This window comes from Dipodomys merriami, unplaced genomic scaffold, assembly GCF_024711535.1.
Source record: "Dipodomys merriami isolate MVZ:Mamm:240054 unplaced genomic scaffold, mDipMer1.0.p SCAF_64, whole genome shotgun sequence".
In the NCBI taxonomy this organism is placed as follows: Eukaryota; Metazoa; Chordata; class Mammalia; order Rodentia; family Heteromyidae; genus Dipodomys; species Dipodomys merriami.
The window spans coordinates 7,155,129-7,176,950 of NW_027206224.1; the positions used below are offsets into that span (position 1 = coordinate 7,155,129).

The 21,822-nt window shown below is 40.6% G+C and overlaps 1 protein-coding gene across 4 annotated transcripts in view; it reads left to right on the top strand.

The window, feature by feature from the left end:
• Positions 1–2,089: 2,089 nt before the first annotated feature.
• The window catches only part of LOC138815454 (cadherin-8), a 360,916-nt gene continuing 341,183 nt past the window's right edge, over positions 2,090–21,822 (top strand). For 2 of the 4 annotated variants that reach the window (XM_070004893.1, XM_070004891.1), the window contains exons 1-2: positions 2,090–2,540; positions 17,959–18,409. In XM_070004893.1, the coding sequence (XP_069860994.1) occupies positions 18,158–18,409 (252 nt within the window). In that variant the 5' untranslated portion in view covers positions 2,090–2,540; positions 17,959–18,157. Of the gene's footprint in view, positions 2,541–3,563; positions 3,625–17,958; positions 18,410–21,822 lie in introns of those variants that run through there. The other 2 variants (XM_070004894.1, XM_070004892.1) reach the window with 2 other exon arrangements.

The window sequence follows — 21,822 nt, forward strand, 5'->3', positions numbered from 1 at the left end:
TAAGGATTCATGAGGAAATGCCTGCCCTCAGTACTTCAAACAGATTAGCAGATGGAGAAAGGGTTACCTAAAATTTTAGAGAGAAGAAGAGAAGAGTCGAAGAGGACAAGGTCCTCAAGGGCTGCTCAAAGGACAAACGAGGATTGGGCTAGTCCAAAGAAGGTACTTAAACCACTGCCTTCTTACTCTCTTCCCTTTGACAGCACAGATTTCTGTCAGAAGAGCTGAAGCTGCTGTTTGTCTAGTACTCTGACTTTCTTTTGGGATGAGTTTGTTACCGGTGACCATCCCCTTCCTTCCATTACATAAGACCTTTCCTACAGGTTTCACAGGTATACACAGGTGCCCCCAAGTAAATGTTTAGTCAGTTGTTCATACCTTTCATTAAAGTGAACAATGAACGTCTGAAAGTGAAACACAACCTAAAGTGTGATTAATGTCATTGTTCACTTGTGACTGTCTGAGTCTAAGAACACTTATAATTCAATTGAAGATTGATTCTCTCTCTCTGACACACAGCCTCTGTCTCCCCCAGAGAATAAATAACCATGGCTTTCTGGGGATTGCAAGGAAGAAACTACTTCCTAGTCCACTTCACTTCATCTTCTATAAAATTATTCACTAAGTTTCTTGTCCGTGATTCCCAGAATGTGAAGCAAACAGACATCAGACCTATAGTCAATGTTCTTTTCAATGTTTTACAATAGGAAGTTAGATTCACAATCACAAAAGTCAAATTTCCATAAACATTATAAGCACAGTGTGTCTATGTTTCCGTTCTGTTCACTCTTTCTCCATAATTCAATCAGACAGTACAAGCTCTACAGACTGGGTCTAGTCTTCTGTACCATCCTTTCCCCCTTAGGCTATGGCTCCATCTCCCCCCCCACACACACACACAAATGCCATCCTCGGATTTCATGTCTGGAGTGAAATAAACGGAATAAATCAGGGTGTCCTGTGGGGTTTAAAGGTAAGAAACACTATGACATTTATTTCACTCATTTTGTTAAAACTGTGATCCGAGCTGTGCCTCCGTAATCCAAGGTAAAGATGTCTCCGAGATGACAACCTCTTTCTTGCAATGGTTCTACACCTGGGTGGCCATTTCCCAAGCTCAGTCTTGAAGTGCATCACAGGACTTCAAGGGGCCACCTACAAAGCGTCTCTTGGTGGAAGCAAAAGGAAAGACAAGACTGGTGTGCAGGCAGAAATGTGGAAACCCTTGCCTTTACTGCTCCCAGCAAGTTCTGCCTTACCAATATATATATACATACATATATATGTATGTATGTATATATATATATATATATATATACATATCCACATCCGCTTAACTCCACATCCCACGTAGCTGCCCCATTGCTGTCCATCATCCCGTTTCCTCAAAGGAATAAAATCATCTGGAGATCAGGAATCGCTTCACCTCAGGACCATGACGCACAACCACTAATCTAGGGACGTCTTGATCTGGCAAACAATCTGTTCTCTAAGAGATAGCCCTTGAAATCAAGCAACCATAAATTGCCCACGCACACTGCTGGTCCTGACGCATCCCTCACCCCCAGCCCCTTCCCCACCCACCCCTCCACCCTAACGGCAAACAGCTCTGGGTGCCTGAGATAATGCTAGCTCCAAAGCTCAGGTGAGCCCTGGAGAGAGAAAGCTGACGGGTACCTCCTCCTCCGCAGCCTTTTATTTTCTCATCTGTCATCTCGTTTATCCAAACAGCTTGGGTCTTGGATGGGCCGTGCGCGCACTATGGCTAGGGCGCATCTCCATCCCGTGTCACTGGCGGCGGAGACGCGCGCGCGCGGGGCGTGCTAGGGTGCGCGAGGAGCGAAAAGTTGTGCGCCCACTTGGTCGGGAGAAAGAGAGCGGCGGGCGGGCGAGCGCGCGCGGGAGAGAGAGAGAGACACTGCGAGAGAGCCAGAGAGAGAGAGAGAGAGAGAGAGAGAGAGAGAGAGAGAGAGAGAGAGAGATCGAGAGAGTGCAGGAGAGAGGCAGGGAGGGGGGCGGAGAGGGGGGGGACCGCTTACACGAATTTCCAAGTGGTAGACCTGCCTTTGCGCTCTGCCCAATGAGATCCGTCAGGGGAGGCACCCGGCTCACTTTTCCACATCACTTCACAGTTACATTTGGCAGGCAGGCGGGCTCGCACGCCGGAGCGCTCAGCCCGGAATTAGTGGATTTATTTGGAATCTCTCTCTTTCTTCAAAGCTCCGCCACCACCATCATTATCACCACCATCAGCGCCGGCTTGGGGTAGAGACAGGGGGAAACATCCACCCACCAGGCTGCACTTTGGTCTGCGGACCTCTCCCCCCCACCCCACCCCCTGCCTCGGGAACCCAGCGCCTCCGCCCCGTGTCTTGGCACCGAGCCCCGCTGCTCCACGAAGGCATGAACGGAATCCGAAGGCGCCTGGCCAGCGCGCGGGGACCGCTCGGCGCTCACCGCCCTCGGGAACCGACCCCGAGTCCCTCCAGCCATTTGTGAACCAGGAGGCTTGAAATTCGCCAGTGCGGAGCTCCACACGGGTAGGTATTCCCTCCATCCGCCTATTCCTTCTGGCTTGGGAGTCACTGAAGGGGGTTTCTTTCTTTTCGGACAACCTTTCCCGCACCCCGGGTCCCAAATCCGATTCCCCCCCGCCCGGGGATGGTGGATGAGGGTGGTTAGCTTTGGCACGGGCTAAGCTGAATCTCCCGGTTTTGCCATTTGTGGCGGGAGGGGGTTATTTTATTGGGGGGAAGGGAGACTGGCAGTTTTTGCAAACTGCTCTACAAGCAGATTCAGAAGGGGCACAAGACGCTCCAGGCTGCGTCCCTCGGTTCCCTTGCTCGGCTCCCTCCTCGGGGCCGCCTGGAGATTCTGCCGCCTGGCGACTTGGGCAGGAGCCGCCGCAGCCGCGCGTCTCCACTGCGGGGTCCGTGCGGTGAATGGGAAGCACCCGCCGCCCAGCCCGAGCAGGGTGAGAAGCCCAGCCCGGGGTGTGTGGGAGGGGACCGGGGGGTGCGATCGCTGCCTCGCGGGACCTCTCCATCTCCCGAGCGTGGGTGGCGACCCCCGTGGTGCGGAGGGAGGGGGTCACTGCTCTACCGCGAGCACCCCTGGATCCAGGCTTTCCCACAAGTGGCCGCTCCAGCTTGGGGGGGGGGGGGAGCCGGGGAGGGGGCGGGGGCGCGGCGCCCGCTGCAAACTTGAGGGGCTTCAGAGCCGCTTGGAGACTCAATCTTCGTTCAAGGCTGCCTTATGTCAGGGTAGGACACCCCTCTCCCCTGCTCGCCCCAAGCAGCATTGCCCTGAGCCCTGGAGACTGCGCTCCTAGAGACCCCCCCCCCCCATCCAACCCCCCTCCGCGAGCTTGGGACGCCTCCTCCAGCCCCTTCGGAGCCCGCAGAATCAGGAGATGCGCGTGCAGTCGTGCTGCATCCCGGAACCCACGGGAAGGGGGTGGGGGGCGGGCGGCGCCCTTCTTAGGACCAGAGGAAAGGGAGTTCTGGCCCGGATTCTACCAGTGCAGTGCGTAACAGGTTCGCGAGGGACCGCTTCCCGTTCTTCAGGGCTCCAGCCAAGACTGGGCATGGTGAAACGTGCGATGGTCATTGCTGATGCCAACAGGTATCCTCGATCTCCTCTGATGTGTGTGTGTGTGTGTGTGTGTGTGTGTGTGTGTGTGTGTGTGTATTTTCCTCTCCAAGACCAAACATTTCCCCCACTCAATCTGGCCAAATGATATATATATTTTTTTTCTTTCAAAGTTTTCTGATCGTGGACCCTTGCCCGCAGGCACAGAGAAGCCGGTGGGCACGTAAAAGACTAGCCATTTGCCTACGCGGAGCGGAGATGGCAGCTGCTTGCTTGGGTTGCTAAGTGTAAGAAATCAAACAACATTAATTGTCTCTCGTTGCAAACGCACAACATTAGTCCGTAATGGGCGGGTGGGGGGGGGGGTGGATGTCAGGCTGGCAGGCTGCTCACTTCGGCTCCAATTAAAGGATTGAGCTTATAACCAGGCAAGCGGGAGCGAGAGAGAAGGGCCCTTTCAACTTTACCATGATCGCCTGAAGAATTCTGCAAGAGTTGCCTCTTTAGGGGGTTATGATCCGACAATCCCTCGGTGTGCAGAGCCGCTAATCACATCAGCCCACTGTTTGCTGTCATCCGGCTTCACGGTATTTGTGGGCTGGCCGTGGGAACCAGCCGATGCATAAAAAGGTATTTCAGAACCACGTCCTCTCTCGCATCTGGCACCACGGGCAAGCAGAGAGATGAACGAGGCTTGGCTGGGGCCGTTTCCAAGCGCTGCTTCTCTTTAGAATACCCCTGACAGCTATCTCAATGGTTACAAACCCTTCCCTGAGCTGTCACCTCTGGCTTTATTATAAGAGCCTTTCCAAATGGAAAAATTATGTGTGGTGGTATTGGGGAGGGGGGTATATTTATGTAAGACCGAGAGTGGGATTTTCCATTCATTCAGACTGCATGCAAAATGAGCTCTGTCGTTCACACTGAACACCACTGAAATTTCTCCCTGGCTGTTTTCATCCGTGTTCAATTTTGCTAGGATTTTTCTCGTGTGTGTGTGTGTGTGTGTGTGTGTGTGTGTGTGTGTGTGGTGTGTGTGTGTGTGTGTGTGTGTGTGTGTGTGTGTGTGACAGAGAGAGAAAGAGAGAAGAGAGAGAGAGAGGAGAGAACTAGTCTTCATTTAAGAAGAGTAATACATCATTGAAAGATGTATTCTGAGGGCTAGATTATTCTGCCCTCATAGGGACTTCTCCGTAATCATCTTGTCCAGACACGTTTTTCCACTTCCCTGAGCTCTGTGGTTGAAAGAAATTCTAGGGTTTTCCTCCTTAGTGACTACTGATACTGATAATAATATTCTGTAACTGTGCTTTAGCAATTGTGAAGCTGCTTGTCACATTGTCATTTCATGCTGGAGTGGTCCCGAGATTTTAAATCACCTTAGACTTTAAATCATCAGTTTTGTGTTTTCTTTTCTTTCTTTTTTCCCCCTCCATCCTCTTTACTCTGAAGAGGATCGGAAGTTGAGGGAAATTGTTCCTGTAAAGGAGTGTTTTCTAGCAACTCTGGCAATCGCTGCTGTCAGAGCTGTTCATCTTCTTCATTCCATTCCCTACACTGCCCAAAAGACTATCACAGAGTGGCCAAGTATTTTAGTCATTGGCCAACGATCTGTGAAAGCTCTGTTCAGAGTATAGATCATAATGCTGCCCTGCAAAGTTTGCTAATCCCCCTATTCAAATTGGATCTTACATTTCTAATCATCATTGCTACTAAAAATCAATACTTCTGATCGATGATTTATTGTCTCCTGAAACTCTCCAGACTCCCAATGTGTGAGTGAGTCTCTGCACCCAAGACCATTCTGTTTCTGTTCTGCGTTGCTGGTGTTGAGATGCCTCTCCTTAAGTTCTTGCAGCTGTATCAATTGGCTGAAGAACAGATCGCATTAAAACAGCAATCACTAGACTAGTAGCTCCATTTGTTGCCCTAAGAACCCTAAAGAAAAGGATGGCCTTGCCTTTGAAAATAATTTTACTTGAGTTTTACAAAATATCAAACTGTGGTCAAGGCAGTATTTGCCTAAAGTACTCAATTTAGCACTGAACACAGTTGAAGGACCTAGTGGTAAAAAGTTTCCTGTCAATATGAAACAAAATTAACTGAAAGTCATCAAGTTTACTCAGCAGGATAAAATAGATCTCTAATGTATGAATATAGTTGCTGTGTAACATTTCCTGAAAACTATGCAAAGACATAAGGTCTGATGTTCCAGGAAGATCAGATTGTTAGAACAAAGTAAAAATAAAATTTAAAAAAACTCCAAAAAATGAGAACATAATGTATATTCCAAAGCCCAGAGCTCTGGGCTTTGCTTTCTAGGTTCTTCTTCATTGTTTATTGGCGTGGAAAAGAACAAGAACATACTTCAACAACTGCTCAGAAAAATCTCATCAATATTAGTAAATTAAAGCTTTAAGAAAGAAAAACAATCTATATTTTTCTACCTAAAAGTGATTTTTTCCCCCATGGCTTTATCAACATTCCAATTTGAGCAAATATTCCATGCAATGTTCCAAAAGCATTCAGTGGGTAAAATGACATTTAATTGATACTTCCGTCCACTTGTGTGGTCCAGCACCCAAGTTTTATGGTTGACAAATCAAGAGAGAAACATAATCTGTGCAACCCTTCAATTATAGCTATGAACTGAGAGTCCCAAGGCTTCCTTTTGAAAATACTGTGCTCGGTGATGCTGCTGATACTGGTTTCAGTAATTTTTATATTTGGTACAGTTACTTATTGAGACAGAGAAGCAGCATAGGTTTCTTTATGGTGTTTTCTGTTCAGCACTGTTGGTAATTACTGAAGGCAGAGACTAACTTTCCTTTAAGTGTAAGGAAACACTCCTAACATTGGTGTCTTATGCATAGATTTCAGAATGCTTACATAAACCAAGGAAGATTCTTCCAGCTTCTAAAATGCTGTATCAAGAAACAAGCGCGCGCGCACACACACACACACACACACACACACGGACACACACACACACACACACACACACGGACACACACACACACATACACACACACCACAAACACCTTACTTCTTTAAAGTAACTTCTTGAAGGTAATTAACTCATTTATTGCTTCAATATGAGAATTTGGTTGTGTTTTCTTTGACATCTTTATTGCCTTAGTGATCAAAATATTTTTTAAAGGAATATCTTTATTGGTGGAAATTTCTTCCCAGAATCCCACAAGTGCACAGGTATAACTGGAACCATTTTTTTTCCTGCTGATGAACAAAGGCCAATGTTTGATTTGGTAGATGGTTAATTAAAAGCAGAGATATGAATCTTTTGTTTCCCTTTCATTCACACAGAAAGTTGGGATGCATACTGTTTCCTCTGAACTGTTGGTTCATGCCTCTGGAACCCACTTCAGATGTAACCATGAGTAGAAAATTAGTTGAACTTGGCAACTTCAAAAGGTCAGAAAAGAAATAAGTTCAAAGGATGCCATTTCGATTCTTCTCTCCTACGTGGTTCCTAAATAAATCTCCATCGCTGTTCTGTGACATAGCACCAGGGCCAATACTGTTTCCATTTTCTATCACATCCCAAGGTTTTATTTCGTGAGTTTAAAAATGTCATGAGGTATTCCTTATCATAAACACCAATCACCTCCTTGCCTATAAGCATCTTGATTTTAGTTTTAAGTTCTGTTGATAATGTGGAAATGTAGAGATGTGATTTTTCTGTATCTCCGGAAAGATCATAAAATAATAAAGGTTGTATTTACAAACTTCAGACACTTTCATTCCCTGCCTCACCATTATTAAAGACAATTGCAAATGCCAGAAAGATGGTTGGTTCAGGGCCAAGTACAGAATTGGTGCCCAGCAATCATATATTTAATGCATTGACAAATTAGCAATGATTAGGTCCCCTGTCTTCTCTAAGCTATTTTCAATAAAGGGAGGGGAAGGAACACAATCATATGGAAAGTTCAATACTGGGATTTCCCTTCCACATATTCTCTACAGAAATTTCATAAATCTTCCTAAGTGTAATTTTCGACACAGTTTTTCTCATTTACTTTAAAATCAATTTTTGCCCATCTTTACAAAGCATTTTTCTCCTTCAAACATTTTTAAATGATATGGGAATAAAAGAAAGGACATAAGTCAGTTTTACAAATATAAGAATTAGCTCCAACATGTGAGTCACAGCACAGAATACTCTTAAACCACATGTGATATACAACAATGATTGCTTGGGAGAAATGTTCTAATTGTGGAATCATTCTACAAGAAACACTTTTGCACATTTTCATTGGTAGGAATATGTAAAAAATAATCGCTGGATGGGTGGGATGTGTGGCTCAGAGAGTGCTAGCCAATGAGCTCAAGTGTCAGGTACAGAGTTTGAGTCCCAGTGTCACCTATATATAATACTAATAATAACTTGAGAACAACTTCCTTCCACTCTTTGCCGGAGGCTGCATCCTGCTCCTTCTCTCATATATACATGTGTTTGAGAGTATTTGAATGAAGCAATACATTTTAACTGTGTAAATTGAAGTCTTTGTAGATTCTGAAGATAATCCCATACTTCTTTTTTCTTAATTACAGAATACTTTATTAGTTTCTGTAATCAAATCCACATAGATAAGATCTTACACATTTAATATAGTGCATTTACTTCTTTATATTGCTTTTAGTCAGCAGGGTATCTGCCTGCAAACACGCGCGCGCGCGCGCACACACACACACACGGAGGAGATACATAGTCCATAATGAGATGCTTTAGTAGATATATGAACTAATATTTTATGCATGTTGAAAGTATATCTTAAGCATATTGAACATATTAGTAACAATTATTAAATGAGTGATTCTTAATCTTCTCTATATACACCATTATGTGAACAGCTTGCCTTATATTTGTGTTTGATGAACAGTTATAACAATATTCACCTAGGCTTGTTTTTTTTGTAACCAAATAGATGAATGCATAAAAATGTGATCTGATTTGTGATGTGACACAAATGTCATAAAAATACATAGAGAGAGAAACAGACACAAATATCATAAGGACACAATTTCCTTTCTTACACAGGCAATCTCATTTCTAAAATCTGACATGAAAATTACAAGGGCACACTTCATTCTTCATCTGTTGCTGTCTGAGCTTGATGAATAAAATTTAACTTAGTGTCCATGTTCAAAATAGAAATGTTCAGAAAAATGAAAAGTAATCATGCTGATTGTAATTAAAATAGAAAAAAAAACCCTCTGTGCCTTTCATGGATCTTCCAGAGTTTCTCCAGTATTGTAATGGAAGATAATATACTTAATTCAGAGTATCTGCAATTAGCTCTCTTAGTGTTTTTAGGTACTATGCATTCGGAGTGACAACACAGTATTTTTTTTAAATCAAGTCTACCTGTCTACCTCTCCAACATATATTTTTATACTTCATATTAACACTGTTATTGGGTCATTTTCAAGCAATAAAGCCTTTGAAACCAGAAAGAACAACAGTAAGGCACACATGAACATGTACTAATACTGGCTCTGTAATAGAATTGGCAAGTTCTTGACTTAGTATTCTGGAATAGTTGGCTGTATTTCAATTTCCTGATAAGCTATCTTGTATCACTAGTTTATGTGATATAACTTACTTTAATCATTTTCTCGTTTCCACTTCTTTTTTTCTATTCCTTTCCTTTTTTAAAAAAATTGATTGTGTTGTATTTGAACTCAGAACCTCATGCTTACTAGAGTGTCACTCAACCACTTGAACCCCACCTCCAAACCTGTTTGTGCTAACTAATTTTGAGATGCATTCTAGCAAAAATGCACAGGCTGGCTCGAACTCAAGTCCTCAGATCTCAGCCTCCTGAGTAGGATTACAGGTAGGAGCCACCAGAGCCCTGAAATTTCCTTATTTCTTCAGTGTAAAAGGAAACCTGATTTCTATTATCGACATTGCTAAAGTTCTTTAAAATAAATTTACAAAATGATGTCAAATCTTGTTTTGAAAAGACATGCTATCTAAATCCAACCTCTCAATTAGGACTGCTCTCTCAGAACAAAATATCATTTTGTTCTTATTTTGGTTGAGGAGGGACTTTTGTCTTGCACCATCCATACACAACTGTGTCTGTGGATGGTCATGAAGTGAAGAGGGACTTCCCTTATAGAAGAGAGGTAGCAGACCATGATTTTCAGGTGGTGGTTACAATTTGATTAAAGGTGAATCGGCTGACTATGTTACGGTACTGTCTGCACTTTGCTCTCTCAGCTGAAAATAGTGATTACAAAAAGGAAAATGTCATGTTACCTGTAGGGAAAAGAAAAATGATTGTATTTAATGTGTACAAATACAACTCTTTAGACCCAATAAAACATTTCAAAATCACTAATTGTCTATTAGATGTGGGTAATGGAGAGACATTTATAAAATGTTAGGTTATGTATACCTATTTTGAGTTCATGCCTATATATATATATATATATATATATATATATATATATATTTAAAGCAAAAGTAGAAAAGCTATTTATTACATTAGAATCCCACCACTACCAGATGTACCAAGAAACAGATTGGAATAAAGTAAATTAAAAAAAATTGCGACAGTGTTCTGTTGAACACTTTTGACAATAGTAAATATGGTTGCTACATGATGCTGTTTACACTTTTGTTTTCTTCGATCCTTCCAGGCAGTTGGTAGGAAACACAGACTACCCCAATCCTCAACTGCTATGAGTACCTGTGTTGTTCATCTCATGAATAGTAGTGCTGTGATTTATGAATTCCTATACCAGTAGTCTTAACAACTATTTCCTGGATCTCCAGACAGATTTTTCACAATGTAATCAGTTGTTCTGATTGGTTGCTATGATTTGAAAGGTCAGCTGAGTTATTTTCAAGCCTGAGGCCTTTGGCTATACAATTCTGCATATGGGATTCAGGTTAACCAAGGAAGGAAAGTTTTAGAGTAAATACGAGGAACAGTTTCCTCCTACAGTTGGCTCTGTAACTCACAAGAAAAGAAATAGAAAAGAAATATTTTACCTTCTGGTGAATAATGTCAGTACAGTGATACTTTAAGAAAGACCAACAGAACAGATACACCCTCATAATCTTAACTAAAGATGTGATTCCAAGAAAGTTTAAGAAATACAGGTTTGGTCGGGCACCGGTGGCTCACACTGGTAATCCTAGCTACTCAGGAGGCTGAGATCTGAGGATCGAGGTTCAAAGCCAGCTCGGGCAGGAAAGTCCGTGAGACTCTTATCTCCAATAAACCACTGGAAAACTGGAAGTGGCGCTGTGGCTCAAGCAGTAAAGAGCTCGCCTAGAGCTGAAGAGTGCAGGGACAGTGCCCAAGCCCAGAGTTCAAGCCCCACAAATGATTAAAAAAAGAAAGAAAGAAATACAGGTTTGGCTTGTTAACATGGAGAAAGGGAGCTTATTTTGACTTTCTTGTCTTTTCTCAGTCTTTGTTATCCCATTCTGAAATATCTGTAAGCCTAGAGAAGCTACTATGTGATGAATAAATAAAATTTTGAACTCATTGCACAAGTAAAAAAACATTTGTTGGTTTTTGCTAGAGTATGGAGCAATTACAGAAGGAAGAAAGAGGCTCTAGATTTTTATTTTTTAAAAAGGAAACATTTCCATCACAGGAGAAAGTAGACTTTGCAAGTATTATGCATGAATATAAAACAAGCAAATGGTATGCTTATGGACAGATTGACACCTGGTTGAATCCTGGTGCCAAAAAAACAAAATCACCCAAACTGCTGTGTTTGAGTATAAGAATAAACAAGCAAATACAATAATTGTTTGTGCACATAAAATATTTTGGAATCTCTTTGTACCAAAGGAATCTCATCAGGCCATTCTTCGGGCTCTAGGAAAGACGATCCCTTTGTGTTATTTATATTTGAACACATGCAAGCATTCCTTTCTAAAATTCAAAAGCTGTTCTTACCTATGCAACTTCAGTCAACCAGGGCTTGACTTGAATTGCACTGGACACATGCTGAATCATAGTCCCTTCGTTCCTGAAATATCACTTTGAATTCAACGTGCATTTAGCTGTTTTGAAGCAGCCTGCTAATGGTTCTAAATTCAAGGTCAGAAACATTTTTAATAGAAACTCTCCAGCACTGTGTGTCATTTTTGCTCCCATGAAATATTGTGACCACTAAGTCCAGAGGATAATAAAAGCATAATTTCCTGTCAACCACAGTAATCTCCTGGTTTGAATCCTGAAATACTGTATGAGCCCTTTTGTTTGTTTGTTTTAAACTTCACCTATCAGTATGTGTCTCATCATTTGGAACTTTTACTTTTCTTTATGTTGTTTACAAAATTGATGATATAGTATGTTTCTATGTAATGATTTAGCATATCTGAGAATTGACTGATTTCACCTTAACAGAAAACATTGAAGTCAACAGAGCAAGACCTACACTATAATTAGAACTATCTCTCAAATATTGAGGATGAACATCAGATTGAAAGTGTCTTATCCAGAAGACGATGTTCTATTCTGGGGGCAACTTAAAGACTTTTTTTATATGTAAAATTTTCCAAGAGGCTAAAAGCTCTTCATGTCAATTGAGGGTGTAAATCAACACAGCAGCATTATAATATTACATCCATTCTGTGGTTGGAAGATATAAAAATGAATTGATTTTCTTTTTGCCCAAGCTTTACAACCTTGTTTAATTTCTTCTTCTATGAGAGTTAGGAACTTTGTGTATGGAACTACTATTCACAACATTTATTAATTCTCATAACACTGACATAACATTTGATTGCATCTCAGGAATTCCTATAAAGCTGAGAGTAATTTGCCAATAGACCAAAAGGACCACATTAGACCCTGTCATGGTAGAGATGCAGGCAAATAAATGGCATCATTCTAATGAACACAATGGAATTCCACTTCTCTTTAATGGAAGATCACAATAATCCTCAGCACTTCCTGTAGGGTGAGTGTGAATTTGAACACATCTGTTAGCTGGACAGTTTTCCCATGTGTCACACATTTTTTTAACTAAAAAGGTGCTGAACAGGGAGAAGGTTGCACAATCATATAAAAGTCCCTTCTATCCCTTTAAGTTAGTTCAGTATCTCAAGGTCAAGTATACTTGCTCACTCCTATGTACACATGCAGTGATACTAAGCAATCATGGACATGATGTTAAAAGACACTGAAGAGAAAGTGATTGTTTCCCACCCCCACCATTGACTTCTTCCGTACTCCAGGAAGTTTGAACTAGGATCCAATCTTCTTTCAAGTCCCTGTCCTCCGTTAGCATGGTCCTCAAATTAGTAACATCTTCATTACAGAAGGAATGGTTAAAAATGCAGAATCTTAGTTCTTATCTGATATTGACTGGATATTAATCTGCATTTTGCTAAATGATTTGAATGCATATTAATTTTTGAGATGATTCCAGTGGGTGTGGGGTGCTAGAATTGAATCTTTCTCCGATTTCAGAAGGTTGATGGTTCAATTTTCAACACTTTCCAGAGCTGATGAGTGACTGCTTTGTAAGCTTCAAATTGGTCAGAGTGGAAGCACTTTGCTAATGATAATTAGAGAAACAGACAATCTCTTTTTCTTCTTTTAGAGAAGGATTTGTGAAATTTTCACCAGCCTATCTCTAACTATTACATGTCTTTCATTTTATCAAATACAAAAATGACCTCAGGGTGTGAGGTACCAAGTTTGGAAATATATATATATATATATATATATATATATATATATATATATATATAATTAGTATATATATATACACACATACATATATACATATATATACTAACCATTTAAAATATCAGTTTGCTTATCGCTACAATGTGAATGATGATAATAAAATAATAATAATAATATTGGCTGGGCTATTTTGAAAAGTAGGTGGGTGAATATGTGTGTGTGTATGGGGGGGAGTTCTTGAACTCATTGCCCTGGCCCTATCCCTGAGCTTTTTCACTAAAGACTAGCACTCTGCCATTTGAGCTACAACTACACTTCTGGCATTTAGTTGAAGAGCTTCAAGGAGAGCTTCCTGCCCAGCTGGCTTTGAACTGCCATGGTTAGATCTCAGACTCCTGAGTAGCAAGGATTACAGGCATAAGCCACTGGAACCAGATAACTCCTTAATATTAACCTTGTGATTTTTACCCTTATATTCTATTATAGCAAATAACATTGGCTTTCTAACATATAAAAACAACTAAGCCTGCTTCAATAAATTGCAATTTAGTAATAGAGGAAATTCCAAGAACTTGTTACAATGTAATGAGTTGGTATCCCAGGGTTTCAAATCTAAAGAGTTGGTGAACTTAAGAGATAGCTGTGTTTGATGATGTGTTTGAACAAAGGAGAAAATGATTTCCACTAGAACTGAGATGCTTTTTCCTCCAAATCTTTTCCATGGGCTGTAGGGAACCAATGAAATCACAACCCTGCCCTCCACTTTAATTTTCCTATGAAGATTTGAGAAATTACACATTCTTTCTGTGACATGTCATGTGTTCCCGTTTTCCTTTGAGAAATCAAACAACGTCTTCACAACGTGAATCTGTTTGGTAATGGATAGGACAGAGAGCATGACCAGTGTTTATTTGATAGAAAAGAGAGAAAGACAGAGTCACTAGGATCTAGGTGATCTTCTGAAGAATAGTTTGTACACTCTCCCAGGTGATAATGGTGCCGAGGGGATCCTGATTAGTTTAGTGGTCTTGTTCCTATTCATTGGTTGACTGAAATACCCTTTCCACTAAAATCCTTCCTGAGTGGATTAATGACACCTTCTCCAAGACACCTTCTTTATACTGTCATGGTGAGTGGCATATCATCTATCTTCACCTAACCCTGACAATACATTCCCTCATACTATAATGATATGTTTCTTTATCTTGGCCAGTTAGATACCTTGCTTTCTGAAAATAGAGGTTCTCACTTTAGTTTGTATTCCTGGTGACTACCACATCCTATCAGCTGGTCAAATATTTACATAATGAGAAAGGGAATCACTTTAAGTAAGAATTTTGGAGTTATATTATCCAGGTTCTGTCCTAACTACAGAGGTTCTTTGAACAATGCATTTCATGCATTTTCTGCCTTAATTTTAAGTATTACCCAACAAGAAATTGTAATCTTTATTTAACTTCAAGATGTGGAGTCAATAGTTATACACATATTCCATCATTATTTTTACTCTAACTAATATAAGTAACAAATTCTACAAAATGGCTTCAGGTTTGTTTGTGCATTTTACCTGATTTTAGATGGTGTACCTTTGACTTTGAGGCTTTCTTTGCCTTTCCCCTGCATTCAGGCATGATATGACATACTCAGAGATCCTGAATTAGTTTGGTAATGTTATTCCTCTCCATTAGTTAACTGAAATATCTTTTTATTCTGACATCTTCTGAGTTTTTTTGATTCCTTCCTACCATTTATATGACATCAGATCTGTGTCTTGTTATTCAAGACCCACATGGGCAGTTTCTACAGGAAGCATGAATTTAAGTTGGGATCAAACTTTCTTATTCCAGAACTATCACCTAAATTATCCACAGAATGGAGTTGGAAAAGTGTTGGACCAATTTGCAAGTTTATCATCTCATCCTATCTTAGCTAGTTGACCAACATTACCTCTTTTATTGATCCTCTAAACAAATCCGAGTCATACAGTTATCATTATTTTGGAGGTAGGTAGTACTAATTCATATCTAGTTGTATAATTCATATGGGAAAGGACTAGAATTCACACCAGCCATAGAACTCATGACACTGGAACACAGCATCCGAGGATTTGGGACATAAAAGAGGAAATAAAATAAGGAAATGTGTATTTAGAGAAAATGAGCCTTTTAAATCCAAGAACAGTTTAGGCTGAGGTACTGTGATTAGGAAACTCTTACTATCTGGGGAAGTGGCCCAGCTCTCCCTTTGCCGGCATCTCCTCTGCACCCTGCCTTCCCAGAATTACCTCCATCCTCTCTGTCCACGATCACCTCAATGCTCTCTCCCTCATGCTACATGAGGGAATATTTTTTGTGCCTCTTGGGCACCCTAGGACCTTGTCTACCTGCAGCAAAAATGGTAGAAATCACACCTTTTGACTCTATTTATTTGTCCATATTATGGAAGTCTCTTCAAGACATGAGCCATATCACTACCATCCTCATAGTCTGGCTTGACATAACCCAAGAATTACAGTTTGTTGAGTATTTCCCATGTTTGGGCTATTTCTCACCATGCCTTGGTTGTATCACTCACAGTCCCTACTACCCTGTAAGCTAAGAATTCTGATCATTGTCATTTTGCAGCAAGAAAACTGAAGCCCAGGTACCTTGAACAATCTGTCATTACAGAGGGAGTTCAGTAAAGAGAGGTATGATTCAGCCCCAGGTCTGGGCGAGCATGGGCACTGTTCAAAATACTCCAGTACATTTTTTAACATCTCTTCCTACCTGTCTCTAGGAAAGGATATGCCACACCAGGGGTATGGCATGAAGGCCTTTTATGTAATTAAGAGGAATAACAATTGGGGAAAAACATACACAGATATTTAGAAATTTCTTTAATGGTGGTCATTTGTGTTTTATTATCTCTTTTCCAAAGGCTGCAATGTTCTGTGATTTCACTGGGCTGAAAGGAGGTCTTCAGGGAAGACTTGATTTCTCCCTAGGGTGCTGGATTTTAGGGAAAGAAGACTTGGTTCAAGACTGTATTCTCTGAGTCAATCCCTATGAAAAGCTGTTTCTTTCCCTTTCCAAAACAGCTGCTGCTTCCATTGATGCCCTTGCCCTTCATCTGGGAGGGGCTATTTTCACGTACAAAGTCCTAATGATTGAGCTGAGCCCAGACCAAGCCAAACACCTAGGTGAAGCCACCTACCACCTAGTTAGTTCAGACACTGCCTGTATTTATAGAAGAATTGGTGTCTGCTCCTTACCCCTACCTTCATGAAGGCCACATGAGCAACATTAATGATGTTCTTGCCTTTGGAACCAGGGACCTAGAGGTGAAAGGTTCCCTACCCTATTATAAATTTCCTGAGCCAAACTGTTCCGGGTGGTGTCCTGAGGATTTTTTTCCCTCTCTCTCTCTCTCTCTCTCTCTCTCTCTCTCTCTCTCTCTCTCTCTCTCTCTCTCTTTCTCTCTCTCTCTCTCTCTTTCTCTCTGTGCATTATTTCTTTAAAAATAATTTTCTGAGAGGAAAGGAACACATTTTGCTATGCTGACGGTAAGCAAAAAAAACTGCATTTGACACTCCAGGTAATAGGGATCTATTTTGCCCATCTTTTTCCCCCCGAATTTCTTCAATTGGAAATCATATTTTTACCGTATTTCATTCCCAAAGGAGGTTTTCATAATTTACATCTCCCGTCCAACTGTACATTTAGCATAGAAGGCCTGACACTGTCCTGATTATTGCCTACATGCTGGACTGTACAGAATTCCTACTCTGGATGGATTCTAATTTTATTCTCTTATTATTTGCATTCTGAGAATTGTATTTTGTCTCTGGACAGTCTTCCTGATGGGTACTGGCAGCTGAGATTATAAAACTTGAGTAAAATCCCCCTTCCCATTCTCATTTCTTTTTAAAATTCATTCATTAAAGACTAGTTTCTGCTCCGAGTTCATAGTTCACCTACCTTTAAACATATATATGTACATATATACATATATATATATATGCACATATGCATATATTTGGTTGTGGGGCCTGAACTCTGGGCCTGGGCTCTGTCCCTCAGCTCTTCAGCTCAAGGCTAGTGCTCTACCACTTGAGCCATAGCACCATTTCTGTCTTTTTCTGCTTATGTGGTGCTGAAGAATCACACCCAGGACCTCATGCATGCAAGGCAAGCACTCTACCACTGAGCCACCTTCCCAGCCCCTAAACAAGTTTATAAAAGAAAGGAAAAGAAAAAGAAAACGATTTCACTGTACTCTACATGTACCCAGACTTCTATTACATAGAACAATCTAAAACAAAGACACGGGGATTGAGAGAGAAGAAGGGAAACATTTGAGTCAAGGTAGGACGAGAGAAGGAAGAAAGAGAAAAGGAAAAAGATGGAAAAGAGCGTTTTTATTACTTAAATCAGCTTGAAATATTAAACATTAAAATCGAAGCAAATCTCAGAAAAGATAGCATGCTGATATAATTCCTCAGATTATTTTGTTAACTCAGTAGTTTTTGGCAGTAGCAGTATTGTTCACTTGTGTGCATTTCTTTTTCTTTCTTTCTTTTTATTTTATTTTTTTCAGAAAGCATGGATTTTGTTTTAAAGCCTGTTTCACCGGAATCCTTATCTTTCTCCTTCTTTGTTTTTGTTTTTTTTTTTGTTTTTGTTTTTTGTTGCAGGAGGCTTCAAAGCAAGGGAAAGCCAATGGATTGTGGTCTTAAAAACCCTGCATAGATGATGTCTGTTTTCCGTACTCTAAACACGTGGCAGAGCTGTAAGTAAACGCTCCTCACTGAATGATGAATTGGATGGCTGCAGATCGGAGACAAAACAAATAATTGTCTCATTTTCGTGGTGATTTGCTTAACTGGTGGGACCATGCCAGAACGGCTAGCGGAAATGCTCTTGGATCTCTGGACTCCATTAATAATATTATGGATCACTTTCCCCCCTTGCCTTTACATGGCTCCAATGAATCCGTCTCAAGTTTTAATGAGTGGATCTCCTTTGGAACTAAGCCGGCTGAGGGAAGAACAGCGGATTTTGAACCGCTCCAAAAGAGGCTGGGTTTGGAATCAAATGTTCGTCCTGGAAGAGTTTTCTGGACCTGAACCGATTCTTGTTGGCCGGGTAAGTTTCTGATTTTTGTTGTTGTTGTTGTTAAGATCCTAATTGCTAGAACTGTTTGTGGTCGGTGGATCTTTAACATCAGATTCCCAGATTTTGAAACACTTAGCTGTGAATCCTTTTGACCAGATGGTCTGTTACTTAACCTGTTGATTTCTTTAGGAATACCAAGTTTTTTATGGTCCTCTTGGGGAAAGCTTTTCCCAAATGCTCTACTACCTCTCAGACAGACTGTTCAACACAATACTTGAGTAGTGCAAAACTTTTTTTGTGCAGTTTTGTTAAAGCTTTAATTCCTATCACATCAATCATTCAGATAATATTTTGTTTCTTTTTATTGTAAGATGATACACTTCCCATTGCAGGCTGTTTTTTTTTTCCTTTTCTTTTTCTTCTTGTTGTGCTTGGTTCGAATCCTTACGCTGGAGAAAGCGAAGTTTGTGATAAGATTCTGTACAGGGTCTGGTGTTGCAGCTTTGTGGTAGATGATTATTTCATTCATTGCCAGAATTTTAGTTTTCTTTTGTAGGCATGTGTTTGGCTCTGAGTCAGGGGGTATGTGTGTGTAGAGGGGGTTACATGTGTGTTATTGTGGGCAAGTTCTTCTTTTAATTTCGAAGCACACTATCATTGAATGTAAATTTTTAATAATGAAGGTGCCAATGGCTGATTTCGCTAATAAGTGAGGTTCAAGAATGAATCACACCAGTATCATTCATTCCTCAAATGTAGTAATTTAAAAGAAAAATAACAAGGGGATTAAACATTGATTGTCAAGACTCGAGGTAACTCCTGGTGTCGCTTGGGATTTTTGATGGCATTGCACTCTCTATCTTAATGTTTTGCAAATCCAATTGAGGTTTCTCAATGATCATGTTGACTCCTTTCATGTCATTCTCATTATTGTTGGATGGAGACAGCTTGGAAACAATTATCACGAATCACTATATGCATCTTTATCGAGTCCTTTTAATATGCCAAGTACTACACTTGACCCATAGGATCCTATTAACAGAAAAATGACCTCTACTTTGAAGAATGCACACTCAGGACAATGTTGAGGATTAAATATATTGTGAATATTATTGTAAAAATATTTGTCTGGCCCGAATTATCCTTTCAATAATTTTTCCATTCCTCATGTATTTATATTTATGGGTCAGCATATGTGTCCAAGTATATACACACGTGCACATAGAAACATAGAAAAACAGGTCTATCAAACAGGTTTGTAATCTTTTTATCATATATTCAAAATACAAAATCCATTAATTATTATTACTTTGGTATCCTTGATACAAACTCAGGTGGCAGAAAGTGACTAGAGACTGTTTATAGCCATAATAGATCCCAATAATATGGCTGTTTGTATATTTCACTGCAGAAATTTTATTGCAGCTGATTACAAGGTGCTGCTGCTGACTGAGCTTAGGACATTACTTACTGCATAGTAGATATATTGTTTCTAAAGCAGAAGAAGTTCTGAATTCCAATACATACACCTATCCCATTGGTTTCAGATAAGGGCTTGATGAACAACTCTATCATTTTTGTTGGTGCAAAAATGGAGGCTTTGATGAACCGATAAACCAAACCTGGACCGCAGGCCTAATACAGGATCTACTTAAGCTGCAAAATCCTATTGGATATTTCTAAGACCATAATTTTAAACCTCCTACCCCATTATGTATTAGTAGTTAATGGTTCAGAGTTTATAATTTGCACTTGAATTATTGAATATAAAATGTAAAGTCCTTAAATTGTTCACTTCTGAATATTTAAAATTTCTTAAACCAGATAAAAAACAAGGCTTTTTGTTATCCTGTACAAAATCCTAGAAACATATGCATTTATACTTAATGGCTGGGAAACACCTGTCTGCTTCCTCTACTTATCTTGGTGTGCAGGTGTATCACTCTAGACATGTCTTGAATAATGTTAACAAGTGAACAAACTGTGCCCAGGAGAGCATTGCTTTTTCTTATCTGAAAAGAAAAAAAAGACATAGTAATCAAAGCCACGTTTCTTTTGGACACTGAATCTGCTGGCTGGCATGAAATAATTGAGATAGAAGCAAAGAGCCAGCCACTGGGCATCCCTGAGTGACTTAGTAAAACTGAATTTGTTCTTACTTCTTGGAGTGGCAGAAATCTTAGGGAACCCTGATTTCGAAATGGTCAGAGTGTCCCTGGGTCTTAGCAACAATCACTCTTCATGAATTACCCCATCTGCTTATTCCTAGATAAGGCCAATTTTCAAACAATTATTAAAGCAGAATAAAACTTATTTTCTGAAGAATCTTTCTGCACGCATTTCCAATCATATACCTTTCCCTTTAAAGAAAATTGCTCCTGAATTATGACAGCTCTGCTTTTGAGGGGGTCTTGGATGAAGCATAGCTAAAAATACATTTCAGGTGACTGCTGCAAATTATGAGTAAGGCTGAGTGCAGGTACGATTATATCAGGGTGCCCACCGGGCGCTCTGCAGTGTTTTATCTCCGTGCACACTCTTCTACATCCGACTCTTTAAACCACTCCACCACAGTGCTTCTCCCCAGGAACCAGCTGAGAAGCATTAGTTACTTATGCTCTTTAAAAAGCTCTCCTGTGACTCACCATGGTGGGGGCCTGGGACCTACCTGGCTAGGTTCAAGCTCAAGGTCAGAACCAGCTTTCAAGTGATTGGCTCATCGGAGGGGCACACACCCTTACATCATCCTTGGTCTTTGTCTCTTTTTACATATTGGACCTGCTGCATGCCGAGGAAGAATCTGAGCATGAGAGATGGGAGCTTGGAATATTGATTGTTTTTTGCCACTTTCTGGTTGGTAACCTAAGGAACATTACCAAAGCTTTTTGAGAATTACTCAAATAAATAAGATTCACAAGAGTTTGAAGAATAGTAAGCGTTAATGACTATGTAGTGTGTGGTATGTGTAGGCATCATTGCTTTTTGCTTTCTTCATTTGTGTGAGCGTGTGTGTGTGTGTGTGTGTGTGTGTGTGTGTGTGTGTGTGTGTTTCTGCATGTGCTTGTAGTAGGAGCGATGGTAAACATGCTGACAGTCTCCTCCCTAGGTGAACCCAGGGAATCCAAAGAGAGGACCCTTCATTTGTTCAGGTTGAAAGGGATTTAGTGTTCCCAGGGAGGGTACCTGGCATTCAGTCTGGTGGACAAGTGAGATGCTCTATTTGGGCAGAAGTCTTCACACAGTGTCATGGAAAAGAGAAAGAGGAGGTGATGTTTGCTTGGTCAGAAGCTTCGTGATCCTGTGAATTCCCTCTTGAATCAGAATGCAGGAAAATTTTTCCATCCTTACATAAGCCATCCCTATCTATTGTGTCCAAAATACAATTTACCTCCTTATTTAATACTATATATGTTTTCTTCTCCCTGATGATCATTATCTAATAA